Source organism: Rhea americana, unplaced genomic scaffold, assembly GCF_003343005.1.
Source record: "Rhea americana isolate MKP2758 unplaced genomic scaffold, rheAme1 scaffold_117, whole genome shotgun sequence".
Lineage (NCBI taxonomy): Eukaryota > Metazoa > Chordata > Aves > Rheiformes > Rheidae > Rhea > Rhea americana.
Window position 1 is genome coordinate 262,298 of NW_028185228.1, and position 16,932 is coordinate 279,229.

A 16,932-nucleotide genomic window follows, 5' to 3' on the forward strand; every position below is an offset into this window, starting at 1 on the left:
AATATTCAGAGGAGAGAAAGCAGCCTGGATCTCMATGGGGAAGGAGAGGGGAGAACAGTGCAGCCTCTCAACTGCATCGATGATGCAGATGTTCATTACACATCAGATTGTAATCAATATAGGAAGAAGGAGGTGTTTAATACTCTGAAAACCTGAAATAAACACAAGCCTGATCTATGTGGGAAAAAAAAATGCATATCAAAGTTGTTCATACTGAAAAGGAAGATTTTGCATACAGAACTACCTAAGCTTCACAAGGATGTGAGCTATAGTTCTTCTCTTTCAAACACTCCTTTTCAGAGTCGCTCTCTTGACATTGAGGTTTAAAAGTATCTTCTCTTGGATCTTTACTTCTCAGTTCCTGGGATGTTGCTTTTGCGTTGGTTCACGTGAAAGAAGTCAGAGTTTGGGTATATGCACTGCCTGACTGCAGTAAAACATCAACTTTAGCCCATCTAAAATAGCACTGTTATTCACATCCTTCTCCACTTCCAGTTCCTATCTGAATGGAGATTTTTCAACACCATGCCAGCCATAGTCTCTAGATGACTGCACTGAAATAACTGAAATTTGCTTATAATGACTAAAGCAGTACTTGCTGAACTCATGCCAAATCTTGGGAAGCTTAACACTGGGAGGCAGTTTCTCCACTGCTGTATATCAGCATAGCTTAACATATTTAAGTTGATTTACAGCAGATGAAGATTGTACCCATYGACTTTATAACAGTCTGTGAATGAAGCTTTTATTAAGAACCTTTCAGACTTGCTGACAGCAATTGCCATGCTCAGTGCATTTATGATTCAGACTTCAAACATCACTTGCTGGTTCTGCCAGTCCTTGCAGAAGAATTTTCCCAGGAGGGGCTTCTYCTTTCATTTAGGTAGCTTCCCCTGGCTAACAAGGGAAGTCAGGAAGAATTCTCTTACTAGATAGAAACCACACACTAGACCTGGTCTCACTGTATGTCTTAAAGAAGGTAAAAATACACAATATTGTATAACGTGTGTGTGTATGTATATATATATTGTGTGTGTGTGTGTGTGTATATATGTGTGTGTGTGTGTGTGTGTATATATATATGTATATACATAGTGTATCTTCTGGCCATATTATTCTTGTCATGTGCCAGTGACTCTCAGTTCAACCACCAAACCAGTTTCCCCATGTTGGATAGGCTCTTGCATCTTTCCTGACGCAGACCTACCCAGGAGACTGAATCCACTCAGGTTATTGTATTATGGACATAGTCATGAGGCCCATGAAAGGCATTGCCAAGACAAACTTCTTGGCAGGATTCAAGGCTTTTCCTGCTAAAGAAGAAGAGAGTATGTGAAGTCACACTGATTTTCAAAATCTTTGTGACTTGCTGACTGAGCAGTATTCTTGAGTTAAGTGGAATTACACATGAATGTGAAATCATCTGGGTATGCTGACTACAGAACTGGGATCTTCCTGGTTTCTGGTTAATACAGGTTACTGGTTAGCAGATGTTACTTCTGTTTAAGTTATTAAGATGGAATGGCTGTACAATCAATCAATCAGCACTTGATGAGGATGGAAATATTATACCATTATTTATTTATTGATTGGTCACTCACGGTGTGGTGAACACAATTTGGGGAAAAAGTGGTAGAAGTGCTGCAGCTATTGTTTTTACCAAATCCTGTTTGTATACCTGTTTTGTGAATGAAAACAACAATTGATTAATATAATTATAGATCATTTAAATGGGTTTGTTGGGATTTTAAGACCTTAAATCAAAAACTCYCTAATTTTTATTTTGTTTGAGTAAAATCTCCAAAAGGTCAAAAATCAAATTTCTTGTTCCTCTGTGTTGGATCTCTACTTAAGAAGCTTTTGAAACCTGATTTCAGTTTGGTGGTGCAGCTTAAAAATTTATACATACATCAGATTGTGCTTCTACTACTCATCAGTGCCCCCCACTATCAAATATTTGTACAAAAGCAAGTGCAATTCTAGATTACTGACAAATGTCAATAAACAGCCATGCGTAATTAGCAATTTACTATTCATAATGAAATTTTACCAAAAGCTTATTATATTTTATTCAGTATTCATTTTTTCTGTTGTTTTATTATATATTTTGATTTGATCTCCAAACACATCAAGGAAAAGTATTTCCCTTTATCCAAAGGCTCAGTCTAATAAGAAGTGAGAGGATGACCAAGATTAAAAAGGAAAATGACAAGAAATGTAAGAAAAAGAGGCTCATCTGATTCACAGATCAATTGCTGTGCAACTTAACATAGAACATGATTGCAAAGATTTTTTTTTTTAATTAAATAATAAAATAAACCATCTCCAGCAGTGAAAAACACAGCCACCTTTCTTCAGCTGCTTTCTGATTTGGAGCTCATAAAACCACAACTACAATTTAAGCTAATTTTTCCAGTACAAAAAACCTTTTTTCTGTGCAAGAATAAATGGATTTCAATTGTTCTTGTTTTCATGAGCCAGTGGGTCCTGTCGATGGGACTGCACACCAGGCCTCCTTTCTAAGCAAGACAGTATGTATACCAAGATGTACCAAAAAAGCTGAGGTACATGTGGTTGAGTAAAGTTAATCAATGTAACGGTAAAATCATTTGTCATCTGATTACAAGTTTTATTCCTTTATCTGCTGTGAAACACTCAGATCATAAGGTTTAGAATATCTGAAGATACATAATTGTCTACTTATGCTCCTACACATCATTCAACACCTTATGATACTTTCTAGCAGTTYAAATATTTGAAAAAGGTGGGTTTTTTTAAGAAGTCTTTATAAGTGTGGCAAAGTGCACAGTGTTTATCTTGATTTAYGTCTTCTGTCGTAGAGCTTTCTCTCCTGTCCTCAAGCAGAGGTAACCAGACTTAACTAAGTTCAGTAGACTCAGCGATTCCTTGGTTGCTGTCTTTGACTAGCACCAAATAATTTAGGCCTTCTTGATTCCTCGTTTCCATTAACGTGGCTGAAAGAATACTGTCTGAATCTGCACATGGAACCTCGTTATCTGCATTTAAAACAAAAACAGCACGGTCATATACACACAGTATTAGCAAGCAAAGAAAGTCACACAGCTGGTGGAGAAAGTTTGTCTGGTGACTGTATAAGGAGTGACTGATGATTCAAATTTATTTTCTGCTATTGCCTGCATGGATTATATCTTTAACCAAATCACTGAGGGATGGTTCATCATCAACACTCATGCCATCATAGGTAGCAAAGCCATTATGAATATATGATTTGCTTCTTCTAGTAGTAAAAATGGCGTACGTACGACCAATGTGATTTTAATCTGTACCTTTACATAATCCATTAGGCTAAAGTGTCTTGTAATATAGGCAGTTTTCTTCCTACTAAATTCTAATAACCTCTTTTTCTAGAAGAGTTATAATATTCTGTCCTTCTAAAAGCTTAAACTTGAAAATCCAGCACATTTTCACAATTCTAACATTTTTTTTTCTTAATTTGATGTTGTTTATATAGTCAGAGTTGCCCAGAGTCTATTGCAAGGAATACATCTTTTTTTGTTTTAATGCAAAAATAATTAACTAAAATCTCAAGTTATTACTGTTGCTATTTTRTGTATTTATTCTTAGTAACACATACCTTTTTTTATTACCGTCCCTCCTTATTTTATTTCACAACTGGAAAACGAAGCATGTGACATGCAGGGTCATCTACTCGTAAGGATACCAAGCATTGCACTGTTGCACCAGGCAACATACAGTTTATTATGTCACTGTAATCACCACCTCTCCCCTGCAAGCTATGAAGTCAGAAGTCTGTTCCACATGCTAGGGTCAGTTAGGAGATTATCAGGAAAAAATATGAAAGTGAATTTTAATTTAAGAAACCTATTAGTGAGATGAGGATTGGGATATAGAATAGACTGTGTTCACATACCACAGTGACTGACAGCTAAGAAAAATCATTTGATACTCACTTTGTCAGTTCAGGACTATTATGGCGATATTTAGTAATTCAATCCGCACCAAAGCCTCATCAGCCAGTACGGCTTTTCTTTGTATTTGGTTTTTGTTTAATAAAGCTTTTAATGGAAACCCTCAGGGGCAAGTYGCTTTGGAAAAGGCATGCTAGCAAATGCTGAGGGCATGTTTGCAGCAAACTCTTAAGAGAGAAACCTTAAAATAAGGACCCAAGTAAAACCGGGTATTTACAGACTAGACATAAGCCGGCTGACCTGCCTAAGTATAGAACACTAGAGGAGCATTCAGATTTGTTTCCTGTATAAGTATCTGGAACTGATGAGGTGATGTTTACACAAATGTGAGTATGAGGTCAYTGAGATATTTTTACCAGATATATAGATACATTACTAATTCTTTCCCCGACAGGTCTGAAGAACTACAGAATATATAAAATATTATAATCCTCTTTTAGCCTATATGACACTGCATTTCTCATTACACAGAAAAGGAGATATAAATTGAACACCTTGCCTTGCTTTTTACTTTTTGAGCTTTGCAGACAAAATAAGCAAGAAATACTATTTTTGCAGAATATGCATTAATCCATTCAAACACAGGAAGAATATAAAGTTGGTATCCTTTCTTCTATGATACGATAGAGATAAGTGATATTACATTCTTTCACAATGAGATTTTGACTGTGTATGCCCTTTCCTTCACTGCCATGTCTTTTCCTGTTAGCAGAGCATTCGGCACTCGTGAAAGTTTAGCACCATGTATACTGCTGTATAAGCCAAAAAGTCTATACAAATATGTCAAACTATGGAGTACAATGCTTGTCTCTCATACAAGTCGGCATTGCAATTTTTACTCACTTAGTTATTTGATGGATGGATATAGAAGAGACTGAAAATGAGCAGTTGAGARAAAAAAACACAATATGCTGTGGAATTTCCCCTAAATATGAGAAGTAGAAGCAGCACCAACACTGGAAAGCCATAAGCCATGGCCAGCAATGGAGAGAAGCGTGAATACCCTTAGAAAGCCCCTTCCAAAAACCCATAAGAATTTAAAGGAAGGTAGAGGGAAGCTGGAGTGGGGAAGCAGGTCAGCATATTCATGAGATATTATTCTTTTATTTTCAGTTTTAACATTGCTAAAATTAGTTGATTRATATATAGTCATGCTGGGTTGTATGCGAGTAAATACCAGATAAACCATGTGATGTGATCCCCTCAGATTTCACAAGCAGTCTGGCTGAGCCAACAAAATGCCCCGAGAGGAGGCCTCCAAGGAACACCTTCATGGAATCTAAAGTCRTGCTGGGAAGTCAACTCCAAACACTTAAATCTTGTGGGGCTGTCTACACTGTAGACTGTTGCATAGTGTAGAGTTACGTATGTTGGTTTTAAACAACCTACCTCAGGACATGCAGCAGGCTAAGTCCAGATCTATGTACACGTTAAGCACACTAAAATCTGTGCTCTCGCAGGTAGACTCCTTCCAGTAACCAAAACAGTGTRTTCAAAGCTGTAGTTGCATAGACACCTGTCTCAGGTGTTAATTGCATATGATCTTGAACTTTTTGGGCCCTTTACCTAGCAGAGGTGTTAAGCACAATATCCTAGCCAAGCTGCAGGTAAATTAATTACAATGCACCTCTTCAGGAGCAGGCAACAACCTTATTCTAAAGAACACCAAATCAAGCAGTACAAGAAACTATGACCTCCTGGCTCATGCTAATGAGGGACAGAGTTTGTTTGCTTAGTTTCCTCCAAGGATACTGGTCTCAATCTGGTAAAATCTGTGTTTCCCATTTCCAAATCTCAGCATCTCATTCAGCTGCTTCCTGTACTAAGCTAGCATGCAGTGTTGACCAGGCCTCTTGGGTGGGTTATGGATCCTGCCTCAGGGGTAAGAAACAATCATTCACAGAGTGTGTTTCATTACCTGCTTAGTAGGCTGTGTGTATCTACTAAATGTGTTGACATTCTTTGTGGAAGGGTGCACATTTTTACGATGTCTTGATAAGCAGATGGTTTTTAGGGAGTTTAATTTCAGAAGGTGATAACAGAAAAAAAGGTCAGTAGAAAAATTGACTGGCAGAGACTGAACAAATTGATCTAGAGATACTAATCTTCTACTAAAATTATTTYGAGCCCAGATCCTCAGCTAGTGTATATTAACATAGTTTCTTAGAAACCAGTGGGACTCCAGTGATTTACACTAGCTAACTATCCAGTCTGAGGTGTTACTAATTCTAGGTAATACATTCACATATAATTCTTAGCAGCTTGATATGGGAAGGATCACTTATTTGAGAAGGGCAGTCACATTTACTTTTTTCCCATTAATATCCTTGTTTTTCTTATACATGTTAGATTCTGCCCTTTGTCCTGTCCATGCACTTTATGTGCTAGAGTACAGGAGAATGGCTGATTTATGGAAATGGCAGAAAGATCTACTCTACAGTGGGCACATTCAAAACAAACACTTGGAGACTTATTTGTTTAATAAATACTAAGGGTGAAAACTTTGATTATCAAACCCTGACTTCTCCATCTCAGTTATGTCAGTCAGGGCAAGGAGACAGTTCTATGGATGGAGTATTTTACTGAAACCTGTTGACCACCTGCAACTGTAGGTGTTGTGTTTAGGCTTCTGCATGCTTCCAGTAAGAATATAAATAGAACAAATATATAACTGTTTTAATGCTTTATTATGTATTATCAGTTATTATGATATATCAGTTGAGATATATGTTTTCTGTCTAATCAAGCATATCATCCCACATGGTTTCATAGAATCATAGAATCAGTAAGGTTGGAAGGGACCTCCAGAGATCGACTAGTCCAACCTCTCTGCTCAGCAGGGTCACCTAGAGCATGGTAGACAGGGTTGCATCCAGGCGGGCCTGGAAGATCTCCAGAGAAGGAGACTCCACAACTTCTCTGGGCAACCTGGTCCAGTGCTCTGTCACTCTCACAGGGAAGAAATTCCCCCTCACGGTCAGGCAGAACTTCCTGTGCTTCAATTTCTGCCCATTGCCTCTTGWYCTGTCACAYRGGACAACTGAAAAGAGTTTGTSCCYGTCCCCTTGACACCCTCCCTTCAGGTACTTGTACACATTGATMAGATCCCCCCTCAGTCTTCTCYTCCCCAGGCTGAAGAGGCCCAGCTCTCRCAGCCKTTCCTCAYAGGGCAGGTGCTCCAGCCCTCTGATCATCTTTGTAGCCCTACGCTGGACTCTCWCCAGCAGCTCCAKGTCTCTCTTGTMCTGGGGAGCCCAGAACTGGACACAATACTCGAGATGAGGCCTCCCCAGGGCTGRGTAGAGGGGCAGGATCACCTCCCTCCACCTGCTGGCAGCAGTCTTCCYAATGCACCCCAGGAGACCATTGRCTTTCTTGGCCACAAGGGCACATTGCTGGCTCATGGGTTGAGGGTGACTCACTAAGCTTTGCTATTCTGTCAGGTGCTAATGATGCTAAAAGTGAGGATTTTGCTCATCCTGCATTTCCACAGCACTAAMCTACTTAAAGCATTGACTACCTATCTTTTATTTTAATAGATTTCCCAATGATAAATTTGTGGATAGAAACCTATGTGCAAGATGCTGTCTTGAAGAACACCAGTATAAGCTTGTTAAGGTTGTTTATTATCACTTATTACTTGCATTACCTAAGAGCACCAAAGAAAGGCCAGTTCCAATKAATGTGGCTGTATAAACAGGAAAGCATTCCCATTTCTCCAGGTCACAGAGTAGGATTCATTTTGCCTAGTTTTAATCATTCAGATCTTTTATGTTCAGTTTAAGCTCCTTGCTTTGGCTCCCTTTACAGTCAGTGGTCTACAGACAATGGGGTGAAAGGAGGGATTGAGTCACGTTGTGGAGATGCTTATTTTACACGCTTCTCTTTAACAATAGTTTACTAGTACACAGTCAGAGTAACATCCTCTGAACAAGCCTACAACTCTCTGGTGACTATCAAAGAATCTAGATAGYCAGGGTAAACTCTGTGCTTATGGTTTAGTTGGCTATATCTATATACCCATAGTACACAAATGTCAGTTATTATTATTACAGTATCACGTCATCTGACTGAGTTTTTCCCTCAGCATAAAGCAAAGTGTTACATTACCTTTCTAGCAATATCATATTGCTCRTGCGTACTCTGTGGTATTAAACAATATTTGTCTAGGGGACAAATAAGAAATGATCCCCCCCACCAAGTCCCCTTTTGCCTGCAGTGCTGTAACCACTCACTATTTTGGAAGAAGCCTTTTTGCTGACCTCTACTGGCTTTGGGTCAGCCACTTGCCAAGGTAAGTGGGGAAGAGGATTATTGACTTTCAGAAAAATACAAAGGAGACTAGATACAAGGTTTAAGAACTGTCTCTTATCTGCACATCTGTTTTAGAGAAGTTTCCGTTTGTCCAAGTGATTACTTCAAATCCAGAGAGGTGTGCAGAATAGTTTTTAAAAAGTAACTAGTTTTAGGAAAATAAACTTCTTAYACACGGGGAACAGAAAACAAGTACTATTCAGTCAGCACAGTGGGTAGAGATGTAGTTAAAGGTGAAATCACTAATCTCAGATTTTAATACCAAATCCCCCTGAACACAAATTTTTGCACCAAGATTTTAAAGGATCTAGTGACCATTTTAGTGAGCACTTTACTTGTTATAAAGCAAGTAAATACTTCGACTGGCTTTGGAAAAAAAAGCAGAAAAAGAAGAAATTGCTGAAGTCTGGTTTATCTTTCTTCACTTTTCAAGAAGCATCTCCAATTTATGGATTAAAACAGATCTTTTTCATTCCAAATGTGTTTTCTTTTACTCAGTTTAAAAAGAACTATGGTTGGTAAAATAAAATATTGTGGGCAACAGCAACCAGCTTTTGAGGCTTTTTTGTTTCAGTTGCTGTTCATGCCCATTCAAGTCAAAAGCATTTCTCTCCCAAATACTTTTCCTCTATCCAAAGAATGAACTAAAGAAAAACTGATTCAGATAGTTTTACTGAAGAAACAGCACCCAGCATATTAACAGCTTTTTTATAATGTGATTTGTTAGAAATCAGCATGGAAGAAACAATTTTGAGCAAYAGATTTGAAGATGAGGGTTGTCTCCTGTCCACAGGATAGCTACAAGATAACTGTGGARATAGGCACAACAGGCTGCCCTGAACTTCCTCAGGCTTCTTCCAACTGTTTTACGTCTACTCTCTTCAGAGGAGCCACTTCTAGCAGTAACAGGGTAATGATCTGACAAAATTTCCGAGCAATTACACGTTTTCCTTACAGATCCAAAATGGATTATGGGGAGCATTTAGCAGCACCACTGGTAAGAACAGTCCTCCTGGGTCACAAAAGGACCAGGCTGCTTAATGCCCAGTTGCCTGGCGTAGGCAAAGAGGTTTGCCAGAAGAAATAAGCGTTTCCATCCATAAAGAGGACATATTTGGGAACTGAAAAAATAYAGTGCTATCTTGCAAGAGTATAAAAATACTTTTTTTTGTTACAAGAATAAAAAGTTAATGTCTGCAAATAGATTACTTTCACAGCAACTCAGGATTGTCCTGTTAGCATGGTAACTCATGACACTTTACTTGCACTTGTTGAAACAACAGTCTTATGTTTCAGCAGTAAACAGAGGATTTTGGTGCTCTGGGAGCTGATTCAGCCTCTATTTTATAATTCCCATCTAATTCAAAACCACCTAGGTAACCTACCGGTGTCTCAGTCCTCCAGCTGGAAATTGCTTCCCTCACTTAAAAACTGTTGTTAACGAGTCTTGCCTGCCTGCATTCAATGTCCTGGGAAAGCACATAAGAGCAAGAAGGAAAAACTCAAGACTGGTAGAGCTCAGAACTGCCACGAYGCAGAACACCTGCAACAACTGTTCAGATTGATATTGTGCCCAATTAAAGAGGAACAGAATATAGGTGGATTCAGATGCAGGACTCTCACTGATACCGCTTCTGGTTGAAATTAGTGTGAGGTAGATGAGGAAATATCCATAGTCCCAATAGAAATGCAGAAAATATTTAAAACAGCTGGGGCTTTATAAAATACTCATTGCAGTGCTTATTCTGCAGTCTGATACCCGAGAGAAACAGACAAGTGTTCTCCAGCCCGTGATGTTTATAAAAATGATATTGTTCTGGAACCACTGCTGCTACGGCCACAGGACTGGTCAGCACATCCCAGTGGGCTGCTGCCTGATCTTCTGGTCCTGGAAGAGGTACTGCAACCTGCAGCCAGCCACCCCAACCATCAGGACCACAAAATCTGTCTCTTGCAGTGATTCCTTCCCTCCCTTCCAGGGAGCAGTGCCAGGAGCTGTAGGTATTGCTCAAGTATATTTGCTGCTATCTGATGCCTCCTTTAGAAGGGTAACTCCTGCAATGCCAGAGCTGGTGTCCCTTTGCCATCTCCATACTGTCCTGTTAGCATGCTGCCCAGGTCACTAGCGTAGTATCCGTATTAGTGCACCCACGCTTGCAGCCTGAGTGTCATACTGCACTGGCATTAATGTTGATGAGACAATCTAGTGTTTTTCAGCTCTCCCACCTATGACATAGTGATAATAGCATGCTCTGACCTGATAACAGTGTGGCTAAATACAGGTATGTAAAGATTCAACAGAATTTGGAAGATGTATGATCCAATGTAGGGCGAAGTATCATAGTTATTTTGAGGCCTATCATTTCACTTTGCTTGACATTTGGCTCTTTCTTTTGGAATCAAGTCTCTTGGTGAGAGCAAGCATTTCTTGGCAGGAGATTTATGACAGGAGATTCATTACACACAAAGGCCAATGACCGCATAACTGTTTTGGAAAACGTCGTCTCGGACAACCTATCATGGAACTATCTTCTGGATTATTTATTTTGACTGTAATCTTTTCTACTTTTCTACTACTAACACAGGAGGTACTTCATTTAGTTCTAGCTAAAAATGAATGTAAATTTAAGGTTATTCTTATCAAAAAATGCTCATCTATTATAAGGCATTTTACACATTGCAGACCAAGACATATTCCATGTTCCAAACTGGGTCATTAAGGAACAAAGGAACACACGTTTTAGTCTGAAAGTCTGAGTGGAACCTGAACTGACTGCTCTTGCTTAAATCAGCCACGCTTCTGGAGCCAGTATTTCACTGAAATCCATTGCAAGAGATCTACACTGCCGGCAGATAAACAGCTGAATTAGTCTCTGGCCTGAGGGCTACAGAACAGCGACATGCATGTATCCCTAATCAGATGATCCAGCAACACTTAAATATTGCCAGGACTGTAGACCTTCAGTCACACACAGTAGGCTCATAAAGGCTGCGGCTGAGGAAAGGAGATAACCTACAAGGGAATTATGAATACATGGAGAAATAAGTRTGTGTGTTATAGGGACATGTAAAGAGTTTATCAAATGTTTGGTCTTTTAAAATACACCTGTATGGAAGGATGATAGGACGAAAATTCAAGCTACAGTGTTGTCTGAGGGGCATCCCCTGTGYGATAATCACACAAAAGAGCCCGAGAAGAAACAAGGAGGAGTTGGGAGAACTGAGGCATGAAAAGATGAAACAGAAGTACGAATAAAAGGTGCCTTGATTTCCCATCTCAATGCAGATCCAGCAGTGGGACTGAAGCAACAACAGCTGGACAGAGCCTATGGAAAGAGAAGTGTGGAAGGATGTTGGAAGAGGGACCGGGGCCATTGCGAGGGAAAAGGGCAAGGCTAGAGCATGCCAGGCAAAACAGCCTCTGGCTCTGAGAGTTATTGCCAAAGCTCAGGCTATACTGAGTTGCCTGCTTACCAAATGGAATGGATTTTACCAAATTGGGTATTATAAACAGGTTTAAAGGAGTCTGATTTCAAAAATGGCCACTACTGACTGATCTCTGATTATAAGCTACATTATGCAGTACCACTAACTACTATTAAGGCTATTCTGAAAGTCCATTACACAATCATGTTTTCTGTTGTAAATTATTTTTAAAGTTTTAACAATTTAAACTTTTCACAGCCAATGTCAGTCTCCATGTGTATTTTCATCTTCGGTAAATTGGTCATTTCTAAGAACATTATTTTGTCCTTGGCAAACAAATTAAATGCTGCTTTTTTCTTTGTGATTTCTGCTGTGTGTGGCAGAATCTGAAATTTTGGTGAAAGAATGACTTTTGTGTTAAGAATATGCATTTGTCATCCCAATGAAAATACTGACTTGCCTAAATTGAACAAGTTAACATGGGGAAAGAGTACAGTTTGCACATTAGTGTGAGGTAGATGAGACTTGCATTATGTTACAGCTGTACCAAGCCTGGTCCACCAAAATGGTGACAACCTATATTCCACAATTTCCTCAGCTCCCAGCAGCAGAGAGACAGGCTGCAGAGGTTAAAAGTTTCAGCCCTACCAAAGATTCAAAAGTTGTCTGGACAAGGTTTTTGGCAAACTCTTCTCGGTGACCTTGCTTGAGCAAGGGGGTTGGACTAGATGTCTAAATGTCCCTTCCAACCTCAACCATTTTGTGATTCTATGATTTTGACAGATACTGATACCACAGGAATTTCTTAACTCCTTTTCATGTCTCTATTTTCAGTGGAGCTAGGAAACACAGAGCAAGGATGTCTAAGCTAGGAAATCACATTAGCTCAGAATTGGATGCAAGCAGCCAAACAGCATAGCCCTGTCCGCAATGGACAYTGCATTATAGTAGCCATCTAAAAATCAAACAAGTCCAAGATGTTGTGTCCAAGTCTAATGTGTCAAGTCATCCAGATCCCAGCTATCAGTGGAGAGAACAGCAAAAGGTGATTCCTTTCATATTACAAGAAAAGCCTAAAATATGAGAGACATGTCTGTAGACACCTGTTTCTCCTCCTGACTACAGAGCTAATCAGAGGAATATCATACACCAGAATTATTGGCTTTAGAACAGTGGTATTTAGGTGAGGTAGTCTATCCAAACAGAAGGCCTATGAGCTTGGGCAAAGTGCCTAATTAATTGGCTGTACTACTTTCCGGAGCCAATGCTAGGCTCAGATTTCTGCCAGTTTAAGTATCTCTTTCCCAAACTCCACTACTCAGAATGAAGATGCCCTTAAAGAAACCAAGAAATTACATTACATGCACAAAGCTCTTCACTGTAGGATAAARGGCTGTGAAATCAGCTGTTAGAAAGTAGGAAATTCTAGGCTGGCAGTGCTAGTGTGCTTTGGTCCCATCATGCCTATGACACAGTCAGCCTTATAATGGCATAGTACCTTTTCCTCAYGACCTCAACCGATACCATGCACAGGCTGGGGTTGATGTAGAGAGAAATTATGATGGGGTAGGGCAGATTGACACTTGTAACGCTACACCGAGTGATGAGAAAAATATCAAATAGAATCATCATTAACTGCATTGGACAATGTCTGTGAATGGAATATAGGTAGAAGCCTATAGAAAAAGAACTACTTAACTATGTAATTAAAGACTATACCATACCTAGAATCAGTTAGGATATTTTTTAGTAAACCATAAAGTACTGATGTATCAAAACAGTTTATCAAGGCAGACGATTTCCCAGTCCAATAACATTTTCTGAAAAAAAACCTTCAGAAAATTTAGAAACATCTATTTTTTAGAACAGGAAACAATTTTTCTGAGATTCCGTGGTTCTGTGTGATTCTGTGATTCTTTTAACAGGAATATTTTTCACTAGAAAATCATAATATAAAAAAAGTTACAGTAAAAAAGTTTGAAACAAAAATGAAATATTTCAATTGACAAAAACCTTCTTTTTTTGCAGATTTTCAGATCACATTATTCACTAAGGTTTCATCTTTTCCTATATTTAACCATTGAGGAATTACTACAGGATGGAACAAGCATCTTGTTCTGATCCTGTCAGAATGTTCTTTTCCACGTTTAGAGAATCTGAATCATAGTTGTACAAACAACTTCAAATTTGGTATTACGTAGTTTTTGAATTCCTGTCTTTGCAACCTTAATAATGACCTTATAAAGTGGGGCTTTATTGTGCCATTAAGTATATTGTCCCTAAAATAATCACRTTTTATTTATTCACTTTATTTCCTGACTGGGGCTATCACAGCTCATGCTAGAATAAAGCTTACTTAAGAACCTRATTTATGTTTTACTTTCAGGCATCTGCTGACTGAACCAGTCCTCCTAAAGTAAGTGCCCAACTTCTCTGTTTTGCTAATGKAGAAGAGGTAGATGCCTTTTAAAGCGAAATGAATTCCCACCCAGAAGCCATCAAAAGCTCTCCTGACTCTGTGAGGAACATAAGCACTCCCTTTAGCAGAATGAGGTCATGAGGCATCTAAAATTTAGGTGCAAGCTGGACATCTGTGTGAGGCAGACTCGGTCTCGATTTCACAGTTTTTTCTGCTTGRTGATTTTATCCACTTTTTACCTAATGCATGATACCTATTGGTGCCTAATGCATCTTTACAAGTCCATTATGAGAGCAGTAAGTYTCATCTGTTCCCATTTTATAGGTATAAAATTCGAGGTAGTGACAAATGCAATAGAAAGAAGTGCTGAATCCCACTTGTTGCAGTTCATGGGGCAGAAGCAGTGGGAACAGCAGATGCTGGTCCAGACTCACCCTCAAAGGCTTCGTTGATGACTCCAGTTGCTGCCTTGCTGTCTTCAAGGCAGTGGACGAAGCACAGTGGAGAGTGTCTTATGTCTTGCAGTTTGTCCTGAATATTAAAGAAAGTAGGTCTGTTGTGAGGTTCTTGGGCCCAGCATTTTGTCATTAAATCACATCTGAAAAAAAAGATAAAAAAGGTAAAACATAAATATTAAAGATATTCGAATCATTCACCTCCAGGCATAAATCATTAAATCCTCTGAGAGGCAAGTACAGTCTAGATTTCCAACTGCTGAAAACTTCATATGTGGTGTAATGATTTTCACCAGCTGGTGAAGGAAGGAAAAGCAAAATTAAGGTCAGTTTTCAGGAATACTTACTACAAATTTTTTAATTTTTACAAAGCTGGATATTTTTGCGATTGAGAGTAGCTATAACATCTTTCGGGGGGGAAAAAAAAAGACATTTGCCAGTAACACCTGCTCTCACCAAAGAAGTCACCAGTATTTTCAGTGAAAGCAGATAAGGTGATATTTCTCTCACAGAAAAGAAGGGATCTCTTAAAACAGAAGTGAACCTAAACTCATGTCACCTCAACCTTAGAGGAAGTTTGAGGCAGAATCCAGCACTGAGGGGGTTAATATAGATTTCTGCCTCTAGTCCAAAACAAATACAAGTAGGTTTTCCCATCTAAGRCAAACATGGTATGAGTTTCCTCAGGATTTAGGGGAATCCTTGCTCATCTTGCACAAAATTTTTGGTACCATTCAGCGAAAAAATCTACCCTCCCTGCTTGTCTAAAGGATAAGGCTGATTTATATTGCTTACTTGAGGGCATGAATTGTGGCGAGTCCCAGCTACACAAAACCAAATCCTACAAAAGCCAGGGTGAAAACCAAAATGTAACCAGCACCTGGATGTGCTAAGTGTTTGGAGGGGAGAGATGTGTTAGGATTTCAAAACGGGGCGTGTAGCATTTGAGCAGTGAGTGAAAGGACGATTCAGGAAGCTGTTAATGGAATGCGGAGTATTCACCTCTAAGCCGTAAGTTCAAATCCTCCCCTGACAAGCAGCCTCTAAGACTTACTGCTATGTGATACCAGGCGTTAGTGAGTTATGTGAAATGAATTGGCTTGCTCGGATCCTCAATTATCCATCTTAAAAGGACGGAGGCTGCTGTCCTTTCCTACACATGTATATTTTACAAAACTCTTGATGACAGCTGAAAGGTATGTTTTGACTTCTGGTTTTTTCAATGACATTTTTCATCAAAACTTTGGAACCAAAAGAAAACCATGATTAGAAAGTTTGCTTCGGAACCACCTTTCATTGACCTGTGTCATATCGCTGCAGAACTGGACAGAATGGTTCTGTTTTTTCAAAACAGTTCACTGAAATCTTGAAAATGTGCTTTAGGAATCTAAAAAGTGCTAGTGATTCTCTACCTCTCTTAATCTCCTCAGCTCCTTATTTACTTTCAGCTGTACTAGTTATTGATGTCACAGGAAATACGGATGAAAAAGTACTAAACAGGACTCAAAGTGAAATAACTCAAGAGTTTTCCTCCTGCTGCCAGCAAAGTGTTTGCCACATTGAACTCTAAAGTCGGCATGAATGCCAGCAGCCAAACAATTTGCTTTCTAGTCATCTCCGTTTCTAGGATATCCAAGAGGAGAACATCAGCCCAGGTGCTGTGCTCCTCCGGGTTAGTGCTTGGTCTCTCATGAGCTGAGCCCCGCGCAAGTGGTAGCAAGGTGCTGAAACAGCGTTAGAGCTTGATGAGTACACTTCTACTCTAACGGAGAGGGAGAAACGGACAGCCGTAAACCGACAGAGGGAGGAAGAAACAGGAAGTGATACATAAGTCAGTTAAGAACCAAGAACATGACAAACGTGAGTTCCGAATATTTTTGCATTCCTAAGACCAACTTTTCTCTTTTTAAATAACTAACTTTTTAAATAGACAATCTACTTCACAAAGCCAGTCAGGTTTATTACTGACTGGGGACATTCATTGCTGCTAAAAGTTAGAACTGGAATTTTCTCATTTTAGTTAAATTCCATGTTCTTATTTCCTAAATCAAATTACTTACTGGTTGGTTTAAAAAATTAGTACCAAAACTGATATTTTCCACAAAGTATTTAATTCAGAGAGGTTTTTGATTTCTATTCACAAAAACTCTCACCCTTTCTCAGCATGTATCTGCAAATTTTGCTGGGACAGCTACTTTCAGGGTGATATTTAGCTTTCAAGGCTTATTGTGACATTCAAAGTCTTAAGTCATATGGCATAGACTTTCACTAACCCAGAAATGCACCAGCATGAGATTGATTAAGAAAGTAAAAGCCAGACTAATATATCTATCCACATATGAAAGAC

General features: G+C 39.1%; 1 protein-coding gene across 1 annotated transcript in view; it reads right to left on the minus strand.

The window, feature by feature from the left end:
• Positions 1-2,877: 2,877 nt before the first annotated feature.
• ROS1 (ROS proto-oncogene 1, receptor tyrosine kinase) overlaps positions 2,878-16,932 on the minus strand; it is a 75,584-nt gene continuing 61,529 nt past the window's right edge. Inside the window, exons 43-45 of the mRNA XM_085318376.1 lie at positions 14,565-14,728; positions 11,549-11,611; positions 2,878-3,017 (exon numbers count right to left, since the gene is read on the minus strand). Of these exons, the coding sequence (XP_085174502.1) occupies positions 2,878-3,017; positions 11,549-11,611; positions 14,565-14,728 (367 nt within the window). The remainder of the gene's footprint in view (positions 3,018-11,548; positions 11,612-14,564; positions 14,729-16,932) is intronic.